Source organism: Osmerus eperlanus, chromosome 19 (assembly GCF_963692335.1).
Source record: "Osmerus eperlanus chromosome 19, fOsmEpe2.1, whole genome shotgun sequence".
In the NCBI taxonomy this organism is placed as follows: domain Eukaryota; kingdom Metazoa; phylum Chordata; class Actinopteri; order Osmeriformes; family Osmeridae; genus Osmerus; species Osmerus eperlanus.
The window spans coordinates 3,167,085-3,191,273 of record NC_085036.1 but is presented as its reverse complement, the minus strand read 5'-3'; the positions used below and the strand labels follow the sequence as shown (position 1 = coordinate 3,191,273).

Sequence of the window (24,189 nt, the reverse complement as noted above, 5' to 3'; positions counted from 1 at the left end):
GCCATGATCTAATAACTTAAAGGCTGGTAGTTGATTGAAGATAATAATGGGGATATGTTTAAGATTGGACTCAAATGTGGGTAATTTGATGTGTAAGCCTATATGTTATTTTTGCTTAGGGTTCACTTCAGAGGCGTTGTTAGACATAAAACTCTACTGCGCCACCGGCCCCTAATTCATATCCCTTTTTTCTTTCAAGCTTTCTTCGCACAATGCACTACTAGGCTATACAAAACTCCCCTTGCTTAACCCACTATACAACAGTTCATGGACGCAAATTTGATATCAGCTTTGGCAAGGACATCTATAGCTAATGCAAGCACGCACATTTTTCACATTCATTTGAGCGCAAATACTGTTCTTTTTTAGCTTCATGTAATAGGGTTTTTATGTTTTAGTCAAAATAAGGTGAACGGTAGGCCTATCATTTAGAAACTATCTTTAGTTTTGTAATGTTTTCTTAGCCTACCTCAATTCTGACTTGTGTGCTGAGTCCGACACCTGGGGGGTATTCCAGAAAGCAGGTTATGTGACATACCCGGGTAAGTTAACTCCCCAGCTGACACCCAGTGTTGTAGCAACATTGCTGGTGGGTTAACTTACCTGGTTATGTTGCATAACCTGCTTTCTGGAATACCCCCCTGGACATCTGTGCTCGTGCAGCAGTGGCTATTTGGCAAGCTCAGAAGAGCGCACAGACATGGAATTCTGCATGCATATAGGTTTGTGTTTTTGGTTAAACACTTTTACAAGTGTTGATTGGGATACTGTGTTAATTTTTTCTGGGATTATCAATCTAAATGAATGCACTGACTAATGAAGTGAATTGTTAAAACTCAAACTTTAGATTTTACTGGGGCACAGCAGATTTATACTCGGGCACGTGCCCCAGTAAAAAGGGTCTGACGACGCCCCTGGTTCACTTCAAACATTAAAATAAGGGGTGAGATGGCAGACTTCTTCAAAAAGCTGAGCAAACAGGATCAGGTGGAAATAGACCCCAGTCCTTGCACCACCCCAAGACCTCAGAGCAGCTCCCTCCCCGAGGATACAGGCACCAGGTCAGAGCATACTAGGCAGTCAGTCACATGCCAAGTTTAGCTTGTGTTTGTAGGCCACTCATGTAAGCCTACACAAAAGTTTTTTTTCCGATTAAGCCATTCATGAGTGTTCTTGTTTTGATGGCTGTGGCATTTTTTGTGTGAGTATACACTAATAGTTACGTTTTAATGTAAAAGATTCATCAAAGGATCTAACCTCTAACCTGGTTAGACCCAGATTATATATTCATGAAAACAGATTGACCAAAGTCTCTCCAATTTGTGAGTACAGTACAGTGTGTGTAAGAAAGAAATTAGTTGCAATTCAGATGTACTTCAGTTCACTCAATTGGATAGACCTACAACCACTCAGCGCAACGTAGTATGTGACGAATCCCGTAGGAAGGACGGCAAAAACATATTTTTGATCGACAAATGCCTTGATCGCGTTTCTCTGTTCCTCTTTCAAAATTAATGCCCTGTCGATGTCTTCTAAAACAGACTCAATGGCAGAATCTACACATCTCAGCTCTCCAGCGGCAGCCATGTTTGTTGATAACAAATTCAACCCAAGCGCTCTTTGGTGACGTGGTTGATAAAGTTACTGTTGATCATCTGTCCATCATCGTATAAAGCCCGCCCTGACAATTTGATTGGTCCGAACAGCTCTTGTTCGGGCATAGTTTTTCCCCAACCGAGTGACTCCAGACCCAACTTCCCGACCAAATATTTTTGTGGACAGGCTAAGTTCGGCTGGCACCCAGGCTAGGGGAAATGGTTAATTCAAAAGAAGTTTGATGGAAGCGAACATTGTCAGTAACAAAGCCAAATGCGACCATTTGGTCTCAGTCTAGAGCCCTGCGTGGAGAAGCTGACCCTGGTAAATTGTGCTACGAGCAAGCTAGCCTAGGGTGCTGTTGCTAGGGAAACTTCACTCAGGGGATTGTGTGAATGTGCAGGAAATGAAAAACGGGACACAATTTCCCCTTATCTGTCCATATCTTGTTACTGCAGACAGGAGAGAAATGCATGTACAAGCTAACTAGCTAGATCGAAGGGAACACTCAGAATACTAGCTACTTTACTTTAAAATGGGCAATTCTGTAATTTAATAGACCTTTGTGAACAGATTGACAACGTTTATGCTGTGGCATTGAAGTTCAGGTTAGTAGTCAGATAGTTTCACCTATTGAAAGACTTTTGATTTAAGTAAGGGGAGTGCCGAACATGTTCTGGTGCCGTTGGCTTCCTAAACTAGCCTGGTCCTAACCAGACTCTCGTACATTTCATTTGTACAGAGAGTCTGGCCTCGCTCCATTGACAAGCGTTGACTTCCTTGTAGGCAGGTACTCTGTTGAAGTTTAAAACTATTGGATCTGCCCAGAGCCACTCTGATCTGCCATAACCAATCGCTAGCGTTCGCCAATTTCTTCACCACTACTGTAACAGAGCTAGCTGCCGTAGCTGGAAAATCAAACTGTTCCCGAACCTCGTGGGGAGGAGGGCCACAACATCATGGCCACCAACAAAACTCAGCAAAACTTGTTCTTGCTCTGGCTTTAGCTTATGGATATTCGGCAGCGTTGCCACAACGGACCGAATGGCTTCGCTCGCATCTTTCTCCCCCGCCATTATGGAACTACAACACAAACTATCGCACAACATCAACGTCATTGTTCTCAGCCACTCCCTCTGTTTGCTAATTGGCCGGTAGAAAATTAACCTGAGACATCTGACTTGCTGATCGAAGGGAACACTCAGAATACTAGCTACTTTACTTTAAAATGGGCAATTCTGTAATTTAATAGACCTTTGTGAACAGATTGACAACGTTTATGCTGTGGCATTGAAGTTCAGGTTAGTAGTCAGATAGTTTCACCTATTGAAAGACTTTTGATTTAAGTAAGGGGAGTGCCGAACATGTTCTGGTGCCGTTGGCTTCCTAAACTAGCCTGGTCCTAACCAGACTCTCGTACATTTCATTTGTACAGAGAGTCTGGCCTCGCTCCATTGACAAGCGTTGACTTCCTTGTAGGCAGGTACTCTGTTGAAGTTTAAAACTATTGGATCTGCCCAGAGCCACTCTGATCTGCCATAACCAATCGCTAGCGTTCGCCAATTTCTTCACCACTACTGTAACAGAGCTAGCTGCCGTAGCTGGAAAATCAAACTGTTCCCGAACCTCGTGGGGAGGAGGGCCACAACATCATGGCCACCAACAAAACTCAGCAAAACTTGTTCTTGCTCTGGCTTTAGCTTATGGATATTCGGCAGCGTTGCCACAACGGACCGAATGGCTTCGCTCGCATCTTTCTCCCCCGCCATTATGGAACTACAACACAAACTATCGCACAACATCAACGTCATTGTTCTCAGCCACTCCCTCTGTTTGCTAATTGGCCGGTAGAAAATTAACCTGAGACATCTGACTTGCTTACCTCATGGCCAGACCTAGTACAGAAGCAAAATCAAAATTGAGCGGAAGTACGTAGGAGGGCAGAGCCAGGCTATTCCTAAACAGCTGTGGAGTTGTTTTTTCTAGTGTGTCTCGCCAGAGAATGTCTAATATGGTAGACGGACTATGGTCTCGCGTACAGCGTTGCAGTGAGCTACACAGGTTTGAAACGAGTTAATGATAATTTCACCAACAAACCGTTTACTTGTAATCTAATGTCATAATAAATCCTTCAAGTAAAATGTATGTGAGGAATTTTTATTTTTACGATTGAAAACAGACCGCTGACGCTTTTTGACACCAACGTTGTCTTTGTAGTCCAAATATTGACGGATCCTTAGGGGTGGGAAAATAAATAATAATAAAACTATATATGACAGAGAACAATGGTTGTGCTCTCGCCGAAGGCTTGATTCCTTATTAGGGTTCTCCTACCAGAGAAACCCTAATAAGAAAAGGTCGAAACACTTAAGTGGCTCCGCAGCTTCGCTGCTTGGCTACCAATAAAATTAAGAAAAGGTAAGAACACAATATAGGTGGCTTTGCTGCTTGGCCACCAATAAGAAAAGGTAGAAACACAGTAGGAGGCTTCGCTGCTTGGCCCACAATTAATGAGTAAGTGAGTGAGTGAGAGAGAGGAGAATAGTGAGAAAGAGAAAGAAATGGCAGAGAGATGTGGAGAGAAAATGAACAATATAGAATAAGAGAGCGAGTGTAAACCGTTTCTGTGGGTACGTGCTTGCCAATGTGCAGGGTTGAAGGATTGGCACGCCTTCAGAATCTCAGGCGGCATTCCCATTTCCGCCTCAGCACTCCCCACAAAGATGCACCATGGGGCAGCAGCTGGCACAAAAAAAGCTACGTGTGCAAAAGATAAAAAACTTCTCATGCACTTTGTCCTATATTCGGGTTTTCAATCCAGAACAGAATGCTCAGACATGCTTTTGGCTGCAAAGCTACAAATCTTTCTTCTTTACACTCCATTTCCTCTTACCGGTCCACATCCAAATGTGTACATTATGGAGGATTGAGAGTGAGCAAAATTATGTTTGGAGGGCAAAATAAATCAACATGTATCCTTGATTCACTTGGAAGGGATGAATTAGCTGAGTCTCAATGTATTTCAAGTATGGGGGGTCACAACACAGTAGCCTGGCTGAAACACAATGCCAGAAAGTGCTTTAAAATCGATTTAGTGAGTGAAATGCTTATGAGCCGATAGGCTGTTGATTAATCATATTATGACCCTCTGATTTAGCATTTTGGAAAAATGCATGTAAGATAATCCTTGTATTTTCCTGCACTCCCTGACTATTCCTTCAAAGAGGAATGGAGCGAAAAGACAACAATGTGGGGTGGAAGGGCGGCTGGCTAGTGGGGGACTGAAAGTGTCTGAAGGAGAGGATATGAAATTAAGAGGGTGTCGAATGAGGGTGAGGAGAATGTTAGAGAGAGTAAGTGAGAGCGAGAGAGAGAGGGGAAGCAATACTGTTAGTCATTAATTAATTGGCCATTTAATGCAGATAGGGTCCTTTCAAAGGTCTGAGACAGTCTGAAAACTGTTACACTAATGTCAAATGAATAACGTGGTTGAATCATTTGACCCAAAAGGAATATTGTTATCACCTACATTATTCGAAAAGTCTTAAAGAACTAGAGTATGGAACGCCGAGTTAGTCAAAATTAAATAAATAAACAGGTAAATAAATTGATCAATACATACATAAATAAATATGGCTATGAAATAAATTCTGAAATAAAAAAAAGATAATTGCCACATTTAATTATTTTTTGAGACTTATTTCCTAACGCCACATATATTTCCGAGCACCACATCGTGTCAGAGATCGCATGCTGTATTGTGTACAGTTGCTAGCTGTGTTAGCTAACATTACCTGGCACTAATCCCCCCCACTACCTGTACATCTTGCACACGAACAGTGCTCGATAAGTCTCAAACAATTTAAGACTTCAATATCTATGTGCTATAGAGCACTTATCCGCCCAAGTACCTCTACAAAATCTACAATGTGTGCCAAAATAATATATCCTGACAAGCCATGATGATCAATTTGATCTATAAGGCCAGCATACGATCTCTGACATGACTAATGTTTTCCATCATCTACCGAATCTAGGTGTCCCTATCTGCCTTCGATCTTGAACTCTGACATGACTAATGTTTTCCATCATCTACCGAATCTGGGTGTCCCTATCTGCCTTCGATCTTGTGCAGCTGCGTTGGTCTGAAGATAATCACGCCCCTCTCGTTTGCATGTGAGACTGGAAATAAATACAGCACAGAAATAAATGTGGTGCTCGGAAATATATGTGGCATTAGGAAATAAAAGTCCCATGAAATAAATAAATGTTGTTTTTTCAAAAACGTCATTTTGAAATAAATAAATGTATTTATATGGATTCAGCTATATAATTATATAATGCTATATTTATATATTTATTGCCATCTTTTTTATTTTCAGAATTTATTTCATAGCCATATTTATTTATGTATGTATTTATCAATTTATTTACCTATTTATTTAATTAATTTTGACTAACTCGGCGTTCCATACTAGAGAGGGTACGATGTCTGGGTAAATTGTGAAGCGTGTTTGCGACTGCTGCAGCAGTGTATTTTTTTTTACTATATCACCTCCAAACCTTTTGTTTAAAATACAGCTGCAAGCAGCAATGAGGGGACCAAGCAGGTCAAACATTCCTTTTTTACATCCTCAGAAGAGGGTTTCGAGTACATGTAGCAAGTTTGGTCTGAATCTATCAAATATTTGCTGAGATATGACACAACTTCCTGTGTGGTTGCTTTTCTGCCAATTTTGATTGGCTGTACTGGTTAAACAATTTTGAAACATCAAAAATCCAAGTGATATCTTTTGTGAGGCTTGGTGTGAAGATGATCTGTGCCAATTTTTTTGCTTAAAGCAGCGTCCCCTAGAGGTCAAATGACACAAACTTTTATGGATCCCTTTATAACAGGGTCCCGAGTCCCTAAACCAAGTTTGATGTCAATCCTGAGTTGCTTTGTTGCTGACTTTGAGTGGGAGCAAAAATGAAGATGAATGTCTTAATATTATAACAAATAAAAAATGGTTGGTGAGAAAATGTGTAAGATTTATTTAACAATAATACAAAATATATATTATGTAATATATTTTCTTAATTTCTCCAGCACCGAAGACAGAACCGATAGCATCAGAGCTTATCGATACTACGGTCTTTCATAATTTAGCACTAGACTCAGTTTAATACCGGGTTTCGGTACCCATCCCTAATCATAGTACAGTTTATGTCGGTCATGAGCTACCTGACTTTACATTCTATCCCTGCTAAAGGCGTGGTGTAGCTTAGCATGTACAGTAGTCACAAACTCAGCATGAGACGTTGTAATGGTCCAACTCTCGGGCGCCCAGTAACAAGTCAGTAGTCATCCTAGCTTCCCCTCCATGAACCGGCAAGTAAGTAAAATTATCGTCCCATTCACCCCCACGTCAAAAGCATCTTAGCCATTTGATTGGTTAAAGCCCTGTTAAAACGCTCCACCATGCCGTCCAATGCAGGGTGGTAAGGAGTGGTGCACATTTTTTTTCATGTTTAGTAGTCGACAGAGGGTCAAGACCACCTCAGATTCGAACTGGCGGCCCTGGTCTGAATGAAAAAGGCTCGGGAACCCCATGCACCAAAATGTAGTCTTTTTATTACTTTAAAAAGTAACAGCATCAGTAAAACGTTAGCTTTCTGGCTCATAGATCAGCCAAAGCCAGTTGTTTCTATGAGCTGAGAGGACTACAAGAATCAGAGTTGGCTCAGCCTGTCTAAAAAGTTAGATTTTATTGCAAAACCCATAAAAACTTTAATTTATGTTCGTAATTTTTTGGGGGCAAGTTGACCATTGTATAAGCGAGATAATACCAGACGAGGTGTCCATTATTATAAAATAATGATCCACAAACAGGTTTAGCCTATATCAACAGGGATGCTTTTGGCATTATCAAACGAGGACCTAGGCCTACTTGCTGGACAACCTTTCAATTGGCAATTCACATAGTTTTTTGGGATATACTGTCATTTAGAAGCTAATTGGGTGTGCTTGCCTTTGGCAAGGCGCAACATATATTCTTTCTCATATATTATTTATTTATTTTTTATTATTATTATGATAATTTTCCCACTCAATATTTGCACAACATAGACAATGTCAGTGTCAAAATGTTTGTCTTGGTCCTAAAAGCATTTCTTGTACCAGAGAAGGTTCCGTTGCCTAGTTTAGGCATCACTTTTAGTTTTTGTGGAGAAAAGTGAAGCAAACGGTGGCTAACTAGCTAGCCACAGTCACAAACGTCACAAACCCATGGGTAATTACCTATAGTAGAACATCAGTTTAGTAGCTCCTTAACATCTGGGAGATAGCTACCTAAAATGGCAAAACATCTTCAGAAACGCCACAGGGAAAGGCCAGGGTGAACATCTACCTAGCTGTGTTTCTAGGTTATAGTATCAACACCCTGTATTTTTGTAAGCCCTTCAAGTGATTAGCTCCTGCGATTCCCACACAGCGGTAGTCGAGTAGTTTGCTCAGCTGTACAACTGACTTACCAGTCCGAGGGTTAGGTCTGAAGCTAGGAGCAAAATTTTAGGAAAATGGTATATTATGTCTGCTATGAGGTGCTCTTCTGTAGCAGATTATTTAAGTACACCCTCGAAAATTCTTCAAATGTTTGGATGTTTGATAAAAGTTTAAACAATAGGTTTGAAGGTGAAAGTAAAAAAACAAAAAAAACAAAGCACACCTCAATTTCCCCAGATATTGTACCCTCTCTAGTTTGGAATATAAGGCGACGTCCGCCATTGTTAGCGTTGTGCTTAGCTCTGGGAAAGATGAGATGTATACAGTGACGTATGGCCTGGCTCTGTGGTGGCTCTCTACCCCATAGCAAAGCTAACTGGTTCTTAGAAGGCTTGCCAATTGAACCAACTCCAAACCGGCTCCAGCACCAGCTTCGAACTAACTCCCGGTTCTCACTGGTGGAAAAGGTAACAGTGCTGTACTTCCAAAGCCTTGTGGCTCAGCCTGACTGGCTGCCAGGGAGCTGCTGTAAGAGTTGGAATATATAGGTATTTGAGGGCTCTGAACACTCATGAAGAACTAATGTGTATTATGACCCTGTACTAGAAAGGTCAAATATGAAATCATACTTATCCCCTTGGATTATAAAAGGGTTATCGTTTCCCTAATTTTGCTTACCTTCGCAACATGTGCACACATTTAATACAGCAGATAGGTCATATTTGAAGGGCAAATGTGTGATATGCAGATTTTCTATACATATGTGAGGTTGCTGTAGTCAAGAGGTCACGTAGCAGGCCTTGGACAATACACATATAGATCAGGGAATGTGCTCTGGTCAACTTAGGTTAAGAGCAAGATGCAGAGAATAGTACAAGCAATGAGTTATGACCGCATCACCTGTGTGTTGTTTCTTCTGTGCATTAAGTTGTGGAATGTGTACCGTTTAAGGGCTTTTGGTGGTTTTGGTGGTTACTATATTTGTACAGTCCAATCATATACTAGAGAGGGTACAATTTCTGGGGAAATTGTAGGGTGTGCTTGCTTGCGTCGGTTGCACAGGGGTCCGTTTTTGAATGACATTTTTACAACTGATATTTCTGTATATTTTATATAAAAATGCATACTTATTATTTATAAAGATTACATAGATTTAAAATATATATATTTTTGCTGCTCATTTACAACTGAAAATACGAGTGAAGTGTAGAATGAAATAGATGTCTTCTCATTTCCCCTGCAAGAGGCAGCCTCATCGTTGAATCAAACCGAATAAATTTGTCAGACCGGTGTAAAAATGTACCTAATCTCTATGACTTAAACGTCCTTTTAAGTTTTCCCTTCTCGTGATATTTTCAGACATTTAGCCTACTCATTGCATTCATTCATTAATAAAGAACCCCCTTTGAAGATTATTCTACGACGTTACCGGCAGTAGAAGATGGAATTGCGATTCAAACAGTACCATCTGCTAACTGAAAATATGCCCCCAAAAACGTAAGCTTGACATTTATTTAGTGGAAAATCGCTCATTCATAAAAAGCTCACTGGTAGCGATCATTGTCAGTAACAACGCAAAATGCGATATAGCCCTGTGTGGAGAAGCTGCCCCGGTAAATTGTACTACTACAGTACAGTACTAGACTACTGCTGTGTTCGTCTTGGTAGCGATTGCGTTGGTTGGTTGAATTCGATTGAACGTTCCGTTGTACGGTTTAGGCTGAAATTAATTATTTTCATGAACAGATTGACAAAGTTTAGGCTGTGGCAATGAAGTTCAGGTTAGTAGTTAGATAGACTTTTGATTTAAGTAAGGGGAGTGCCGAACATGTTCTGTCACCGTTTGACTTCCTAAACAGCTGTGTAGATGTTTTTGTAGTGTCTCGCGTAGGCTACAGCGTTGCAGTGAGTTACACTGGTTTGAAACCACAGGTAATGATAATTTCACGCACAAATCGTTTACTTGTAATCAGTGCCGCTGCTAGCCATTTTGGTGCCCTAAGCATAATTCCTTTATGATGCCCCCCCCCCCCCCCCCCTAAAAAAAAACTATTGTTTTTGCCAGTTTAACTTTTTATTACCAAACATATAACTCAATACCAATAGCCTAACACAACAGCAGCATCACAAAGTAACACCTATTGAGAGGTGGTGGTTCTCTGCTGTGTATATGTCCCTAAACAGCTGGTTGAGGGTGGTTGATCAGGGCTTGGCAGGGACGGACTGGGAGTAAAAATAGGCCCTGGACTTTGATCCAGACCGGCCCACCAGAACTGGCCCCCTTATACGCCACCACAGCTGCCCTGCCAATGCATCCACATTCTGTGTTTGATGTGATGCTAGTTACGGAGTTCCCAACGTAATGCGAGCGCGCAACACGCGCGAGCGAAAGGTTTTGGCCTTTATTTGAGCGCAAAATAGTTTTTGAGCTTCATGTAAAATAAACAGCTGTTTTTCAATTGATAAAACCTTGTCTAGTGAAGGTGATGTATTTTTGTCTCTTAATGCTTCAGCCCCACCCTTACGTTTCTTAGCCTGGTTTTCCAAATTATAAACATTTAAAACTGAAAGCATGCAGCCAAGGAGCTCTCCACCTTTATTACTCACTTAAAAACGATTTGATAAATCGGATATAAAAGCATCATAGAATGTAAAGTAAAGTAACAGCTAGCTGGCGTCAGTTACTTGTAAAATGCATAGATAATGTTTAACAGTAAAATCTCAATTTAGCTTGCACCTAACATATTTGAGTGTGCTAACATTAGCAATAACGTCAGCTAGTTCGAGGTGTATGCATAGGCTAACCATAAAATTAGCAGCACATTTCCCGTATTTAACAATGATTAAACATGGACTTACCTGAAAGTGATGAACGGGCATCTTTTCGCAGTTTCTTTCTTATTTCTGCCCCTGACTCCTGTTGTCTTTTTGAGGCCATTTTCGAAAAGTTTACCCTACTGTAAAGTTCCTCAGGCCACTGAGATAGGAAAGGGCAGCCACGGCGAGCTTGGGAAGTTGAGTGTGTATTTGTTTTGGGGGGGGGGGCACCATCGTAACTTTTTTTGAGCAATTAAATATATCTCTTGTTCTGCCTGTTTTGTGATATACATGCCTAAAAGGTGCCTAATATTTATATACTGATATAATATCGGCATTATAATTATTAGTACTATGATGATTTTTGAGTTGGCAATTTTTTGGTGCCCCCTCAGGACTTGGTGCCCTACGCACAGCGCGTAGTGCGCGTTATGGGAGCGGCGGTACTGCTTGTAATCTAATGTCATAATAAATCCTACAACGAAAATGTATTTGTGAGGAATGTTTATTTTAACGATTGACAACAGATGCATCATAGACCACTGTAGTATGTGTTGCCCGGGCAACAGAGGCTAATGTCATGATGCTAATACTTCAGTGAAATAGTAGACTACTGCTTACGAAAGTAGACATACTTCCTTAATAATATCAGCTACATTACACATCACAATTGTGTGTCATATCACAAAGTAAAATTAGTAAATAGTTATCACCCTGGCCTCTTTGCTTGTGGCGTTTCTGCAGCTGCCTTGCAGTAAAGCAGTTAGCTTAGCTATCTCCCAGAAGTTAACGAGCTGCTAAACTAATGTTCTGCTAGAGGTAGTCACGCGCGTTTTCGTGACGTTAGTGACGTAAGTAGCGTTATTGACTGTGGCTAGCAAGTTAGCCACCGTTAGCTTCACTTTTCGCCACAAAAACTTAATTTATACTTAAACCGTGCAACGGAACGTAAATCCCAATACAAGCAACTCAATCGCTACCAAGACGAAACTTTTGACAACGACGTTGTCTATGTAGTCCAAATGTGACTCTCAGTGGCGTAGTAGAATAAAACAGCTCCATAAGCAATAGTAGTAAAACAGATAGCAGCACCTGCAGAGTCACCTCTTGTAAATTGTATTAGGTTGAAATACTATCAAACTCTGTCTTGTGACTACACTAATCAGCGAATACCAATCACCTGTGTGAGAGACTGAGTGGTGCGTGTCTGTCGTTGCCACAGTGATGGTGCAGCTATGATTGCTAACGCGCTGAGGGCAGAGAATAACAGAAATGTAGCTAGAATCCACACCTCAAACAAGTTAACCTAGATGCAAAACTATACGTCCAATTAAAAAACTATGGATATTTTCCGAGACCCAAGACTCTGCCAAAACCAGAGATGTCCTTTATATGTCTGTGCGGTCAGAAATAGGTCTCTACCGGCAGTTTCGAAATCGTCTTCCTTCTTGCTTTCTTTGACGGATTTTACCCACCTCTCCATTGAAGTTAGTGAGAGAATTTGAAAGGCTGCTCTCGCTTCAAGGCTCATAGCTGAAAATCTGTAAATGTGAGCTCTTTAGTAGTTACATTGGCTGAAAGAGGACAAATTTTCCTACATTTTAAGGTATAACTTGTTCTGTAAGTTAAACTATATGAACGTCAGAGGAATTTGTTTGACAATTTAGTTGAATATCAAGAAAAGAACAGCCAGCTGGCTGCTCATTCATAAAAATCAAGAAGGAGCAAAACGGTCATAATTCAAAATTGGCTGAATATTTCAAAAATCTGAATCAGTTGGGAATAGCTGAATGTCTTGTGAACATTTAAAGGTTGAATGGTGTCTCTAACTGAAAGTATGCTGAAGTAGTAACGTTTGAAAGAGGAAGCTTTTTAATGATTTGAAAGGATTTACCATTACTTTTAATGGGAGAATAATTTGCACAAAAACCTTAATATCTTAAAAAGTATGCTGAACAGCATTCTCACAAATATATATGATAGACAACAAAGGTTGTGCCCTTGCCGAAGGCAAAGCACACCCAATAAAGGACTTCTGAGAGACATGTTTTCTCACTCATGCCAACCACTCTGCCTGTCGTGGTGACGTGATCCGAGCAGCTCGATCTAATAAACGAAGTCAACTCTTTTCATTGTGTTGCTTTCCTTGGCCCATCCTCTGACAGAAAATCATGTAACAATGTGCAGTTGGAATGATGTGAGGGGCTTCCTAATTGTTATAGAATTTGTAATTGACCCGTAACTTTTTCTAAAGCATCCCTTTGTAACAAACCCAGTAACAAAAGACAAGAGCTGGTAGAGAGCTTCTGAAATAAATATGTAAGACCAAGCAGCACCATGGACATCAATGGTGCATTATTAACAGGTTTCCCTGGTCTAAAATACATTTATGAATGTGAGAAACAGTCAAACAGCACAGAAACACACAACACTTTTTACACAGCCAACGATTTTGATAGAAACATTATTTATCCATGGCTCTGGAAGAAAATCTGGTTGTCAGGATAAACCAGACCCAAACACAGATGACTGATGAGACCGGTAGTTTATCAGACAATGCACAGGTATGAAGATGAGGAGAATGCTGGAGAGAAACGTGGTAGACACAAGAATTAAGCTTAAATTGTTAAGTTGAGCAGGTAAAGAGTCATTTACCATGTTCAATGCTAGACAAATAGTAACTGAGGTGTGTGCTGAAGTACTGGTGGTGATTGCTGATGAGGAACAGGTGACGGTGATGAAGTACTCGGGAGAGTACTGAGCGCTGTAGTGGAATGACTGGGGACCCTGGTGTGGGTGTGACACTGGTTCAGTTCACCATCAGATTTTAAAACAACATACAATGTTATCCGAAAAGAACAGGCTCACATTTAACCCTCCTCCCGTCTCTCCCAGAAAACAATGCATTATAGGTTTGGGACTCAGAAATAGCAACATGGAGAAAGTCCCCACGTTTATCTCTGGATTTCTTTTTTTACCATGGTGTGTCCACCTCTCGTTTTTTTGGACCTCGCCCAACCACCTTTTCTGTTCTCTCAGTATATCTTTAAAGAACGACGAGAGTGCCAATGCTTTAGTGGTATTCAACAAACCAATGTGAACAATTCTTTGTGTAAGCTCCCTTTCAGATAAAGATATTCTGGGGGGACTGGGTGTGCATACTAACTGCCTTTAATGTCATATATGACAGTGAAATGTCATTGGGATGATGTAGTCAGTGCTTGACTTGTACTTCTGCAGTACTTTATCTTTTACTGTGCCCCCACCAATCTGTGGAAGGAGCTGACTTTGCTGTGTCAAATGTGGGATGGGCGCTTGCCTGGACTTCAAAGAACTACCAATCACCAGATCAAAGCCAAGTTTGATAGAATGAAAGAAGGTGGGCATGAGGGTGGGTGTGGGGGCGTCAATAAAATGGAAGGATTATTTAAACTAATATATTAGTAATTGTCTGAAGCAAAGTTTGTTTTCTTTCAAGAGTGTGTTTAAATTAAGTTAAGGTTTTTCATTCATGGTTGGGAGTCACTGTTGGTTATTGCTAACATTACTGTTAAAGAGATGAATTAACACATCTATTTACTATTTATCATCTGGAAATGTAAATACATGTTCATAAAGTTTGAACCGTTAATTGTATAGCGGGACAAGTTAATCCTTAACCCTTATGTTATCTTCGGGTCATTCTGACCCATCAGTCATTGTGACCCACCGTCGTATTGCGACAAATTTACCGCATACAAAGACAAAGTGAAGCATTTTCTTTTAACAGCTAGGCTGTCTCAGACCCCCCACATTGCAAAGGTTAAAAGAAAATTATTTTAATTTGTTTTTGTATTGGGTAAAATTGGGTAAACACAACGATGGTTCGTTATGAACCTTTGGGTCATGTGACCCGAAGGCAGCACGAGGGTTAATTCTCAGTGTAAGAAATGAAGCGTAGCACAAGTTCAGTCGGGCAAGACCGAACCCCGCACTCGGGCACACACGGTAATGTTCCACTATTCACTTCCTCCGCTAAGAACGCTCTCTCCTTCCCTCTTTCTCATGTTGGGCTGTCATCTGGGTTTCAGTAGGCAATCGATTAGCCGCATTATGATAGGCCTGCCAGCCTATCATAATGATGCCGTGCCTTTTAAATACGTGTTTGCACATTCCCCAATTGCAGTTTTCACCATGTCTTCAGGGGCTGTCTACTCGTTTGCCCACGCCGCTTTCGCCCTCAGCAGGATAGTCGAGGTGCGCCTGAATGAATGTGTTTCTCCCCGTTTAGTTTGTCCATGCTACCAAAGTGCGCGACCCTCCACCTCCCCGTCGCCACCCGACTTCGTTCCGGCTCCTCTGGCTGGGTCGTCGGCTGCCGCCACCACCACCAGTGTCTGGACTCCGTGGGGATTTCTCTTCGGATACGGGGAAGATGCCCTTTGATCATTTAATTCCCCATGGGGTCTAAGCTCCAAACACTTGTAGTACATTTATCATTCTGTAAATACCCTTATGGAAAGAAAATATATTCACCAATATATGACTTGAAATATATTGTAATATATTAATTTCTATTACATATTCCAATATATTATATATGGAAATACATGGGATAATATATTGATGATAAACCCCTCAAAAAAGGTTTGGAAACGTTATTTCGGTCGATTATTCCTCCCCTTCAATAATACCAATTGGTATTGTATTTTATATTGTTGGAAAGCCTGATTGGTCACCTTTACAAAGAGGTACAACTTGTAAGGATTGTGCATTCGTGGAACGAGCAACACAGCTAAGTGGCCCAAAGAAATGTGCCAAAATACCCGGCAATATTCTTCTGTTGGTATTCACCTTGATATGTGAAAATATGACTGAATTACAGCTGTTTGAGCTTGGACCAAGTCTGGCAATGCTCGCCATAGGAGAAACGTCTTATTTTATTATTCAGTTACTGAACATGGCAGAACCCAGATTTGGGAATGGCTCAATTGAATGAGAAGTTGTGCTGGTAAACGAAGGGCTGCAGGTTCAATTCCAGGCATAGGCATTTTTTTGTTGTTGACAGAATAGTTACTAGTTCTGGGTAATCCCGGTGTAACTATTATGTCAATTTTACATTTTGCCATCTTGAAGGAGGAATCCACCATTGCTGCTTGCAGCTATATTTTTTTAACATATATTTAAAATATATTCTACCATATATTAACCCTTGTGTTATCTTCGGGTCATTCTGACCCATCAGTCATTGTGACCCACCGTCGTATTGCGACAAATTTACCGCATACAAAGACAAAGTGAAGCATTTTCTTTTAACAGCTAGGCTGTCTCAGACCCCCCACATTGCAAAGGTTAAAAGAAAATTATTTTAATTTGTTTTTGTATTGGGTAAAATTGGGTAAACACAACGATGGTTCGTTATGAACCTTTGGGTCATGTGACCCGAAGGCAGCACGAGGGTTAAACATACATGTGACACTATATCTTTACAAATATTACCAATACATTTTCCCATATAAATCGGAATACATTATGGTGGTATTTGTAAATATAATTGCATATATTTTGGGATTTATATAAACACATATATTATATATTCATGTTCAATATGTTGCAATGTATTATAAAATCTAAATATTAAATCCCACATATGGCAATATATTGCCTAATATATCGCATGATATTTTCCAATATACTGCAATATATTTTCCTTCCATAAGGGTAAACATCACTTTACTCATCAAGGTCTCTCCTGATTGAAATACAAGGTGTTGCGTGAGAGCGTCAGAAATGGTTGAAATTTGTGAGCTCATGGCGAATGCGTGAGACTTGACACACCTGAATTAAATTGATGCCGCATTGAGGACAGAACAAAGTCTTGTCAGAGCCGTAAATAAGGGGTTTATCCCCACTTGTGGCGAATGTCATGAGAAATAAAATGTTCAGTGATGAGTCTGTGCTAGTTTGTTTTTTGTGAAATCCTTTCTGTATGCAGTTGCTAGTTTCTAATTACCTGACTCAACAGATGGTTTGTTACACATATCCATCTGGGCAGATGTCCTTGGAAACTGTTTGGAATAGGGCAGGCACTTAGGCCAAAAATACCTGGCAGGTTATTGGATAAACCATGTAAGTATCTCCATCCATCACAGGCAAACTTTAACCACGCGCGTAGTTGCCAGTATTACTTTGGCAAGATATATTTTTGCGTTGTCAGGATCTCATATACAGCTGTCTTGCAAGGTTAAGTTAAAGTTATAGTGTTTTAGATGTTTTCAACGAACAGTAGTGCAGTGTCCGTTGGATGAACACTAGTCAGCGAACCCATTTATATTCAGTATTTATATAATGTGTCACATTTGTATATTTATGTGTCATGACTTAGTCAACACTGCACATCCTTGAGGCCCAGTGTTGTAGATGTATTAAAGTACAATTACAGATCTAATATCCTACTTCTATAAATATTGGGAACGTTTGAACACTATGAAAGAAAAGTGTGACGTCATTCACCAATCAGTAAAAGGTTAATTTGCTGCTGCTCAACAACAAAAATTGAGATTTCCAAAGTAGTGGAAAGTCACTAGGCTTGTCTCTAGTCTCTAAATGAGTTTTTTTTTTCGTAGGGAAGGTGAAAAGTCGCTAAATCTAGCGCAACACTGCTGGGACCTGAGCCTGAATTCATATAATGTCCAGTTTGCAAGACAATCGAGCCAAAGACACACAGATTCTTGGAATTATGGTTATATTCTCATCTATTTGTATGACTTCTGTACAAGACTGAGGACACCCAAAATTTGTTTGCTACAGTACTGGATCACAAATCCAAAATGCTGAGGTACTGTCATCATGATCAACACTAATGTTTATTGGGTAGTAAACCACATTATTTGCACTTCAGCTGCTGTCAAATAAACACCCACTCCCCCTGTGGCATGTGAATGTGAGTATTAGCATTTGATGAACTCAACTGGAGGAACTCTCGGACACACAAATGCACACGGACACTCCAATGGTAAACAAAACACTCAAACCACAATGCACGCCGCTATGTCCACAAACAGACACTACTGGTTCCCCACAGATGGAAAACTGTGCATTTTATTGCCATTATATATCTGCCATTGTGAAGACAATAGGGTTGGGGAAAGGAAGGGGTTCAGCTTGTATTTGCTGTAAACCAGAACAGCTCTCAAAAACAAAGACGTTACATGGATTCCTGTGGTCAGGGATTACAAATAACATCCGCCACCTCCCCCACCTGCCTAACCCCCCCCCCCCCCCCCCACACCCATAATACCACTCCACTAATGTGGTTAGATGGGAATTGGGTGTGCCATGTTAGCCCTGCGGCTAGCTACTTGAGTTCACCACAGTCAGTCATTACCAGAAGACAGTTTGCATATAGACTTCCTATTAGGATTTTTTTATTTTACCAAACGGTTCAAGGCTGAAACCAATGATAAAGTGGGGGATTGGAGTTGTGAAGTGAGAACAATTGTTTCACCTTCTCCTCCTTTATTTGTGCATGTTTTTCAATAAGATATTTTTGACACACTCTCGCTCCATTTACCCACCTCTCAATATCTCAATTTCTATTTCTCCCATACCTCTACCATCTCCATATCTCCCTCGCTGCATCTAATTTCCGATCTGCTCTATATCATAACCCCATACTTACAACATGCACACAGCACCCAATTTCCCAATCTTGCTAATGAGAGACAAAGACAAAGCAAGTGAGGGGGATCGTAGGGAGGGGCGTTTAACCCTCATCCACCTGAGGACATCCTGGGCTATATGTGACAGCCTATTCAAATGGTGTGGGTTGCGATGCCAATGAGTGACACTCTGGATCCAATCATCAGGAACTACCATTAATTAACGTGCCCTCGAAGATGCGTAAGATTGGATTGGGTCTGATTACCCCCTTGGTGGAATGGGGTGGGGAGAGCGCTTGGCAGGTGATGCACTTTTCCTTTTCAATTAAAATCTAAGTTGAGCCAAAATTGATGAGAAAATGTCTCGGCCCCTGCTGCTGCTGTTATGCAAATTTGACAACAGGTAACTAGCCAGAGGCAGGGGAACGAAACCACATGTGCCTGGGTTGGTGGGTGACGGGCTTGCTGCCCTAGGGAGATGAATACATGCACTAGATCCCTTTGCAGAAGGAGGAGGTCTAAGGTTTAGGCTGCCGGACTTCACAGCTGGCGTCACAAACAAATAGTCGCCATGAAATCCTCTTAAAATCCCCAGACACAGTATCAAAGTCAATCTCTCTCTTTGTAACGTAGATTCTGACGAGCTCATGAACAGAGCAGGAAGACATTCTAAAATGCATGGCTTGGGTTATATTTACAACTTTTTATCATAAATTGCAGTGGGGGATTCACACAATATTAGATTGATTACAAATAACCAATTTACTCTCCTACATTACCAATCAGAGCAGATTTGAAGGAAGGAAGAGGTCCCAGACTAGTAGACAGTCATTACGTACACTGTTTCCATCAAGCCACTCCTAAACCTTCATAAGTACTGTACTGTGTGATTCAGTCACACAGTACAGTGTGATTGACTTTATTTGGCTCACAACTAACAGGTCAAATTAAGTCACTCATTAAAGGCAGGTTAGGCAAGTTTTGCGAGCCTAGCAATTTTATCTTGAGTTTGAAAGGATTCAAACCAAAATATCCCACCCCCTCCCTTAAAAGACAATCCTCCAAAACACATGAACGCACTGCCTGACTACTGCGCGGAGGTAGGTAAGTAGGCAGACAAGAAGCCCGTCCAATCATTGCATTCGGTCCAAATGCCTTCCAATCAGTAGGGTCGGTCCGACCTTGAGTGTTTATTACAGTCCTGCGACGCACACAGATATCAGATTTATTTAATTTTACTGTCAAATCTTTAGATTTATTTGTTTCTATCAGGATCTGAAGTTTATTTCAGCAAATATGTCAAAAAGTATTTCTCAGCAATATTACCTGCACTGCCTTTAAGGAGCTGGACACAGTAAATCGGCCTTACTATTTGCCTATTGCTTTGTGCCCACATTTTGGCTATATGGTGTGGCATGTTTCTGTGATGTCCTTAGACAAGACTACCCAATAGCTCTGAATGATCAGATCAACATAACTGATATCTGGAATGGAAGACAATGGCACAAAACAGTTATCCAACGGATTTTAGTGTCCTGATCTGACATTGCAACTGATTAAATATGAATGTCCACCTTGGAATGCTCATTAAATGTGTAACATGCCACAATCACACTATTTTCATCTTACACATAACTTGAATAGGAAAGGAATATTTAGGCACACTAAATATCTCTTAGCTCAATGTGTCACTCTATTACTTGCACTAATGTAGAACTCAATTCTTAATACTTATTCCTCTGTCGCTTTCTCTCTCTCACACCGAGACCCAGAGACGCATGCACACACACATATAAACAATCATCTTTCCCCCATGTTTAGAGCCTCGTACCAGGTTGTAGGTCAACATCTGTTAGAGGCTGCCTATCCTACTCTCTGCCATCCCCCAATACTGGCGTGGGGGATTAGAAAAGCTTTAAGCCCGCAAACATGTCAACTCTCCACTCCACTCTGGATGGCTTTACCCTTTAACCAAGCCACACTGTTGTCACGCTCACCTATAAATGAGGGCTTTTATAAAAACAGCAAGCACCACCATTATATCAGCGGGATGCATTTAAAACTGGATTGAAGGGTTAGTTGGGTATGGAAAGGGCACAGACTGTTTTTCAGTTGTGTATTCATGCATTAGTAGCCTGATAGTCTGTCAGAGGGACTGGCAGACTGCACAACAACAGGGAAAATGTGTGTCTGGTGTGTCAGCTCTCTTCTGATGTTGCTGAAGGGGACATGACAAATTGTCTCTGTGTAGCGACCGCCTTCCCGCTCGCTAGAGACTGGCGGAGTGAGGAGCGTCCTCAGCAAGCAGCGGCATCATTGAAAACAGAATCATTGCATTCATAGGTAGAACATTATATACAGACATGGACACACAGCTCATAAATCTTGAATTGCCAGTTATGTTTTTTGGTCTTCTGTCTTGCGTGTGGATGTGAACAGCTCCCTCGCCAAAACCCAACAGCACACCTACAAACCAGAAAGTCTGTATTGCTGCTTATTTAGAGACCAAGCATGAATCACACACCCTGATGAGCCTTTTGATAGCACAAGCAAATCACTACAGGGTAATTTCCCTTTCTTTTCTAACACATAAGGAATCTACACAGACACCCCTTGTCTCTTGAAAAAGAAACAGTTGGCGCTAGATATGTGTAATGTCAGAGGGTAGGATTGTTCACATGGCATTGGAGCAACAGCCCTTAGCTGAAAGACAACTGTTGCTGTTGCAACCAGAGTATCTGCTACGCCACACAGATGCGCAGACACACCGCAGACAGGAACCTGGCAACCGTGGGTGGGTGGGTGGGTGGTTGGTTGGGTGGGGGGGGGGATTGATAAAGGGTGTAGACACACAGTTGTATTGTATGGATACCTTAGAAGGAAAGACAAGTGAGGGAAGGATAGAACAGAGAGAGGGGTAGGATTAAGGAAGAAAATATGTAATGCAGATCCATCATTATTCTATTGACAACTGACAACCCAGGAGGGACAGTAAATAAGAGTGTAAAAGAAACAAGTTGTCTGAGCTGGGGGGTATTCCAGAAAGCAGGTTTTGCAACATAACCGGGTAAGTTAACCCCCCAGCTGATTCACAATGTAGCAGCAACCTACTGGCAATGTTGCTACAACGCTGGGTGTCAGCTGGGGAGCAGCTTTCTGGAATACCCCCCAGAAAGATGATGAGCAGAAGACACAATGGAATGAAAATAAATAGTAAATAGTAAAAATAATAGTCGAGAAAGAAGGAGAAACGTGAGGAAACGAGAAAAGAAAACAGGTAACTGGTGTGGTACTCACTTGAATCATCTGAGTCATAGCCCTCCACGTCAGGCTCCTCCTCCTTTTTGGTGGATGGTGATGGGGCAGCAGTAGCCCCAGCAAAGGCTTGGTCCAGGTCATCCTCACCAACCAAGATGTCAACGGTAGCGTTCAGCGAGGCGGAACGCAGGGAGCCCGTCCGGCTAAGAGGCGGGGGCGCTGTAGGGGGGAGACCCCGTGGGTAGCGGGGGAAGTAGTCAGAGATTTGCTTGATGGGCTGGATGGGGCCCGGGCACACATCAATGGCCATGTGCTCCTGGATGCTGATGGTGGGCTTCTCGCCTTTGCGTTGTGTCATGCATGCGGTCCCTCGGGAATGCCCGCCCAGCCCAGACACCAGCCCAGAAATGAAACCAAAACTCCCCCCACGGCAAACACCTCCACTTCTCAAAAAGTACAAACCCTACAGGAGAAAAAAATATTTTGGTTAGGTCAGGTTGTTGCATCCAGCAGTATGGTTAGATATATGTCCAGGTGTTGTCTCCTTTGACTCCCCCCCTCTAAGCTCTGCTGGTACTGGGACTACATGGAGAGTCGTTGGCTGGTCCTAGAACTGCCTGCAATCTTCAACCATGCTGTCTGTCTGCCTCCACTGACACACCGCTATTCTGTCTGCCCGCACTCTCCCTCTCTCCCTCTACTCCAAACCCTGCCCACGGCTGACTAATGTGTGTGTGTGAGTTGGTGTGTGTGTTCAGGGGAGTGAGGGAGGGAGGGAAGGGGATTAGACTGGAGAGAGGGAGGGATCAGCTGATGTCACTGCTTAGCAACCGAGCGGTAAACAGGAACCGCCAGCCGGGTACTTAATTATGCTATTAGTCCCCATCCATCTGTCAGTGGAAGAAAGGTTTTGCCACCGAGTGCAGGCATGTGTGTGTGTATTAGAGAGAACAGAATACCTATTTTTGTATGTACAAGTGTGTATCAGAGCAAGTTAGGATATATAAATTTTATAGTTTTAGATTTTCTGTTTAGGAATATTTCTAAATGTGTGCATATGTGTGTGTGTATATGTGTCTATCTGCAAGCCTTTAATTCCCTTGTGTGCCTATGGGTTCTGGCTGTTGAGTGACAGATAATCTGCATCCGTGTAAGGGAGCAGTCGAGTAAGAAAGAATATATAATGACAGAACACATGCACAAGCACACACAAACACATGTACACATCTTTAACCCTCATACATATATATACAGTGTGCACACATGCACAAACACACACATTCTCATTGGGGGGGACAGCAGGTAGCACTGGGATCTAGGGTATTTCAACAGCAATCCCCAAATCCCCAGCCACTTAATACTTTGGAATGAACAGGGAGTAGATTTTGTGGTGCCAGGTCACCTTTCCTGCAAATGAATCCCTTGAGCAACAGGTGCCAAATAACGAATCATCAACATAGTAACAATTTACTCCTTAATATATACATTTAAGTCTGATTTAAATTTACAGTGCTGGGCAGTTGCGGTCACTACATTTCCCAGTAGCATGATGGTAGTGTCGCTGTTTTCTGAATTAAATTGGTTTTCCGTAGCAAGCTCTTCGTGATCAAGTAGTGCAGTAGCCAGTGTTACCAGTTTAGCGACTTTTCAGCTTCCCGAGCAACCAAAAATCGTATCTAGCAACAAAGCTTGCGACATTCCGCTACTTTGGCTATCTATGTTGTTGTTGAGCAGCAACAAAATAACCTGAACTGATTTGTGAATGATGTCAAGTTTGCCTTTCTTACTGTTCTATCGTTCCCAATGTTTACAGAAGTAGGCTGTTAGATCTGTAATTGTACTTCCATGTTGTCATATGTACATTGGAGCGAGGTCAGCCAGACCACACCTGTAGAGCCTGATTTGACCACACAAACTTAATCAGCCCTCTTGACACCCACAGTATGCTGATTACCCACCAAACACCAATGCAAAGGAACCATAGAGTTGGGGGGGAGCCTCCCCCCTCTGCATGTGATGCCCTCCTGCTGGCTTCCAAGGTTCAAAGGGCCTGCTTGAGATGACACATATCCAGCAACAATTTGTGCTCTCCGTTTGTGGTTGAAATTTGAACAAAGAACATACTTCGCCCAGAACTTTTAATCCTCTCCAGAGGATTCAGAACGAGGCAGCCCGTATGATCTTCAACCTACCCAGACGCTCCCATGTTACCCCGTTCTTCATCTCCCTCCACTGGCTACCCATCACGGCCCGCATTAGATTCAAGACCCTGGTACTGACCTTCCGAGCGGTGAACGGGACTGCACCTGACTACATCCAGTCTCTCGTCCAGCCTTACACCCCCACCTACCACCTATGGTCTTCTTCTGACAACAGTTTGGTGGTCCCACCTCT

At 41.8% G+C, this 24,189-nt stretch overlaps 1 protein-coding gene across 2 annotated transcripts in view; it reads right to left on the bottom strand.

Annotated features, from left to right (window-relative positions):
• doc2b (double C2-like domains, beta) overlaps positions 1 to 22,501 on the bottom strand; it is a 262,373-nt gene extending 239,872 nt beyond the window's left edge. For both annotated transcript variants that reach the window (XM_062485089.1, XM_062485090.1), the window contains exon 1: positions 21,835 to 22,501. In XM_062485089.1, coding sequence (XP_062341073.1) covers positions 21,835 to 22,153 — 319 coding nt within the window. In that variant the 5' untranslated portion in view covers positions 22,154 to 22,501. The remainder of the gene's footprint in view (positions 1 to 21,834) is intronic.
• Positions 22,502 to 24,189: the final 1,688 nt, after the last annotated feature.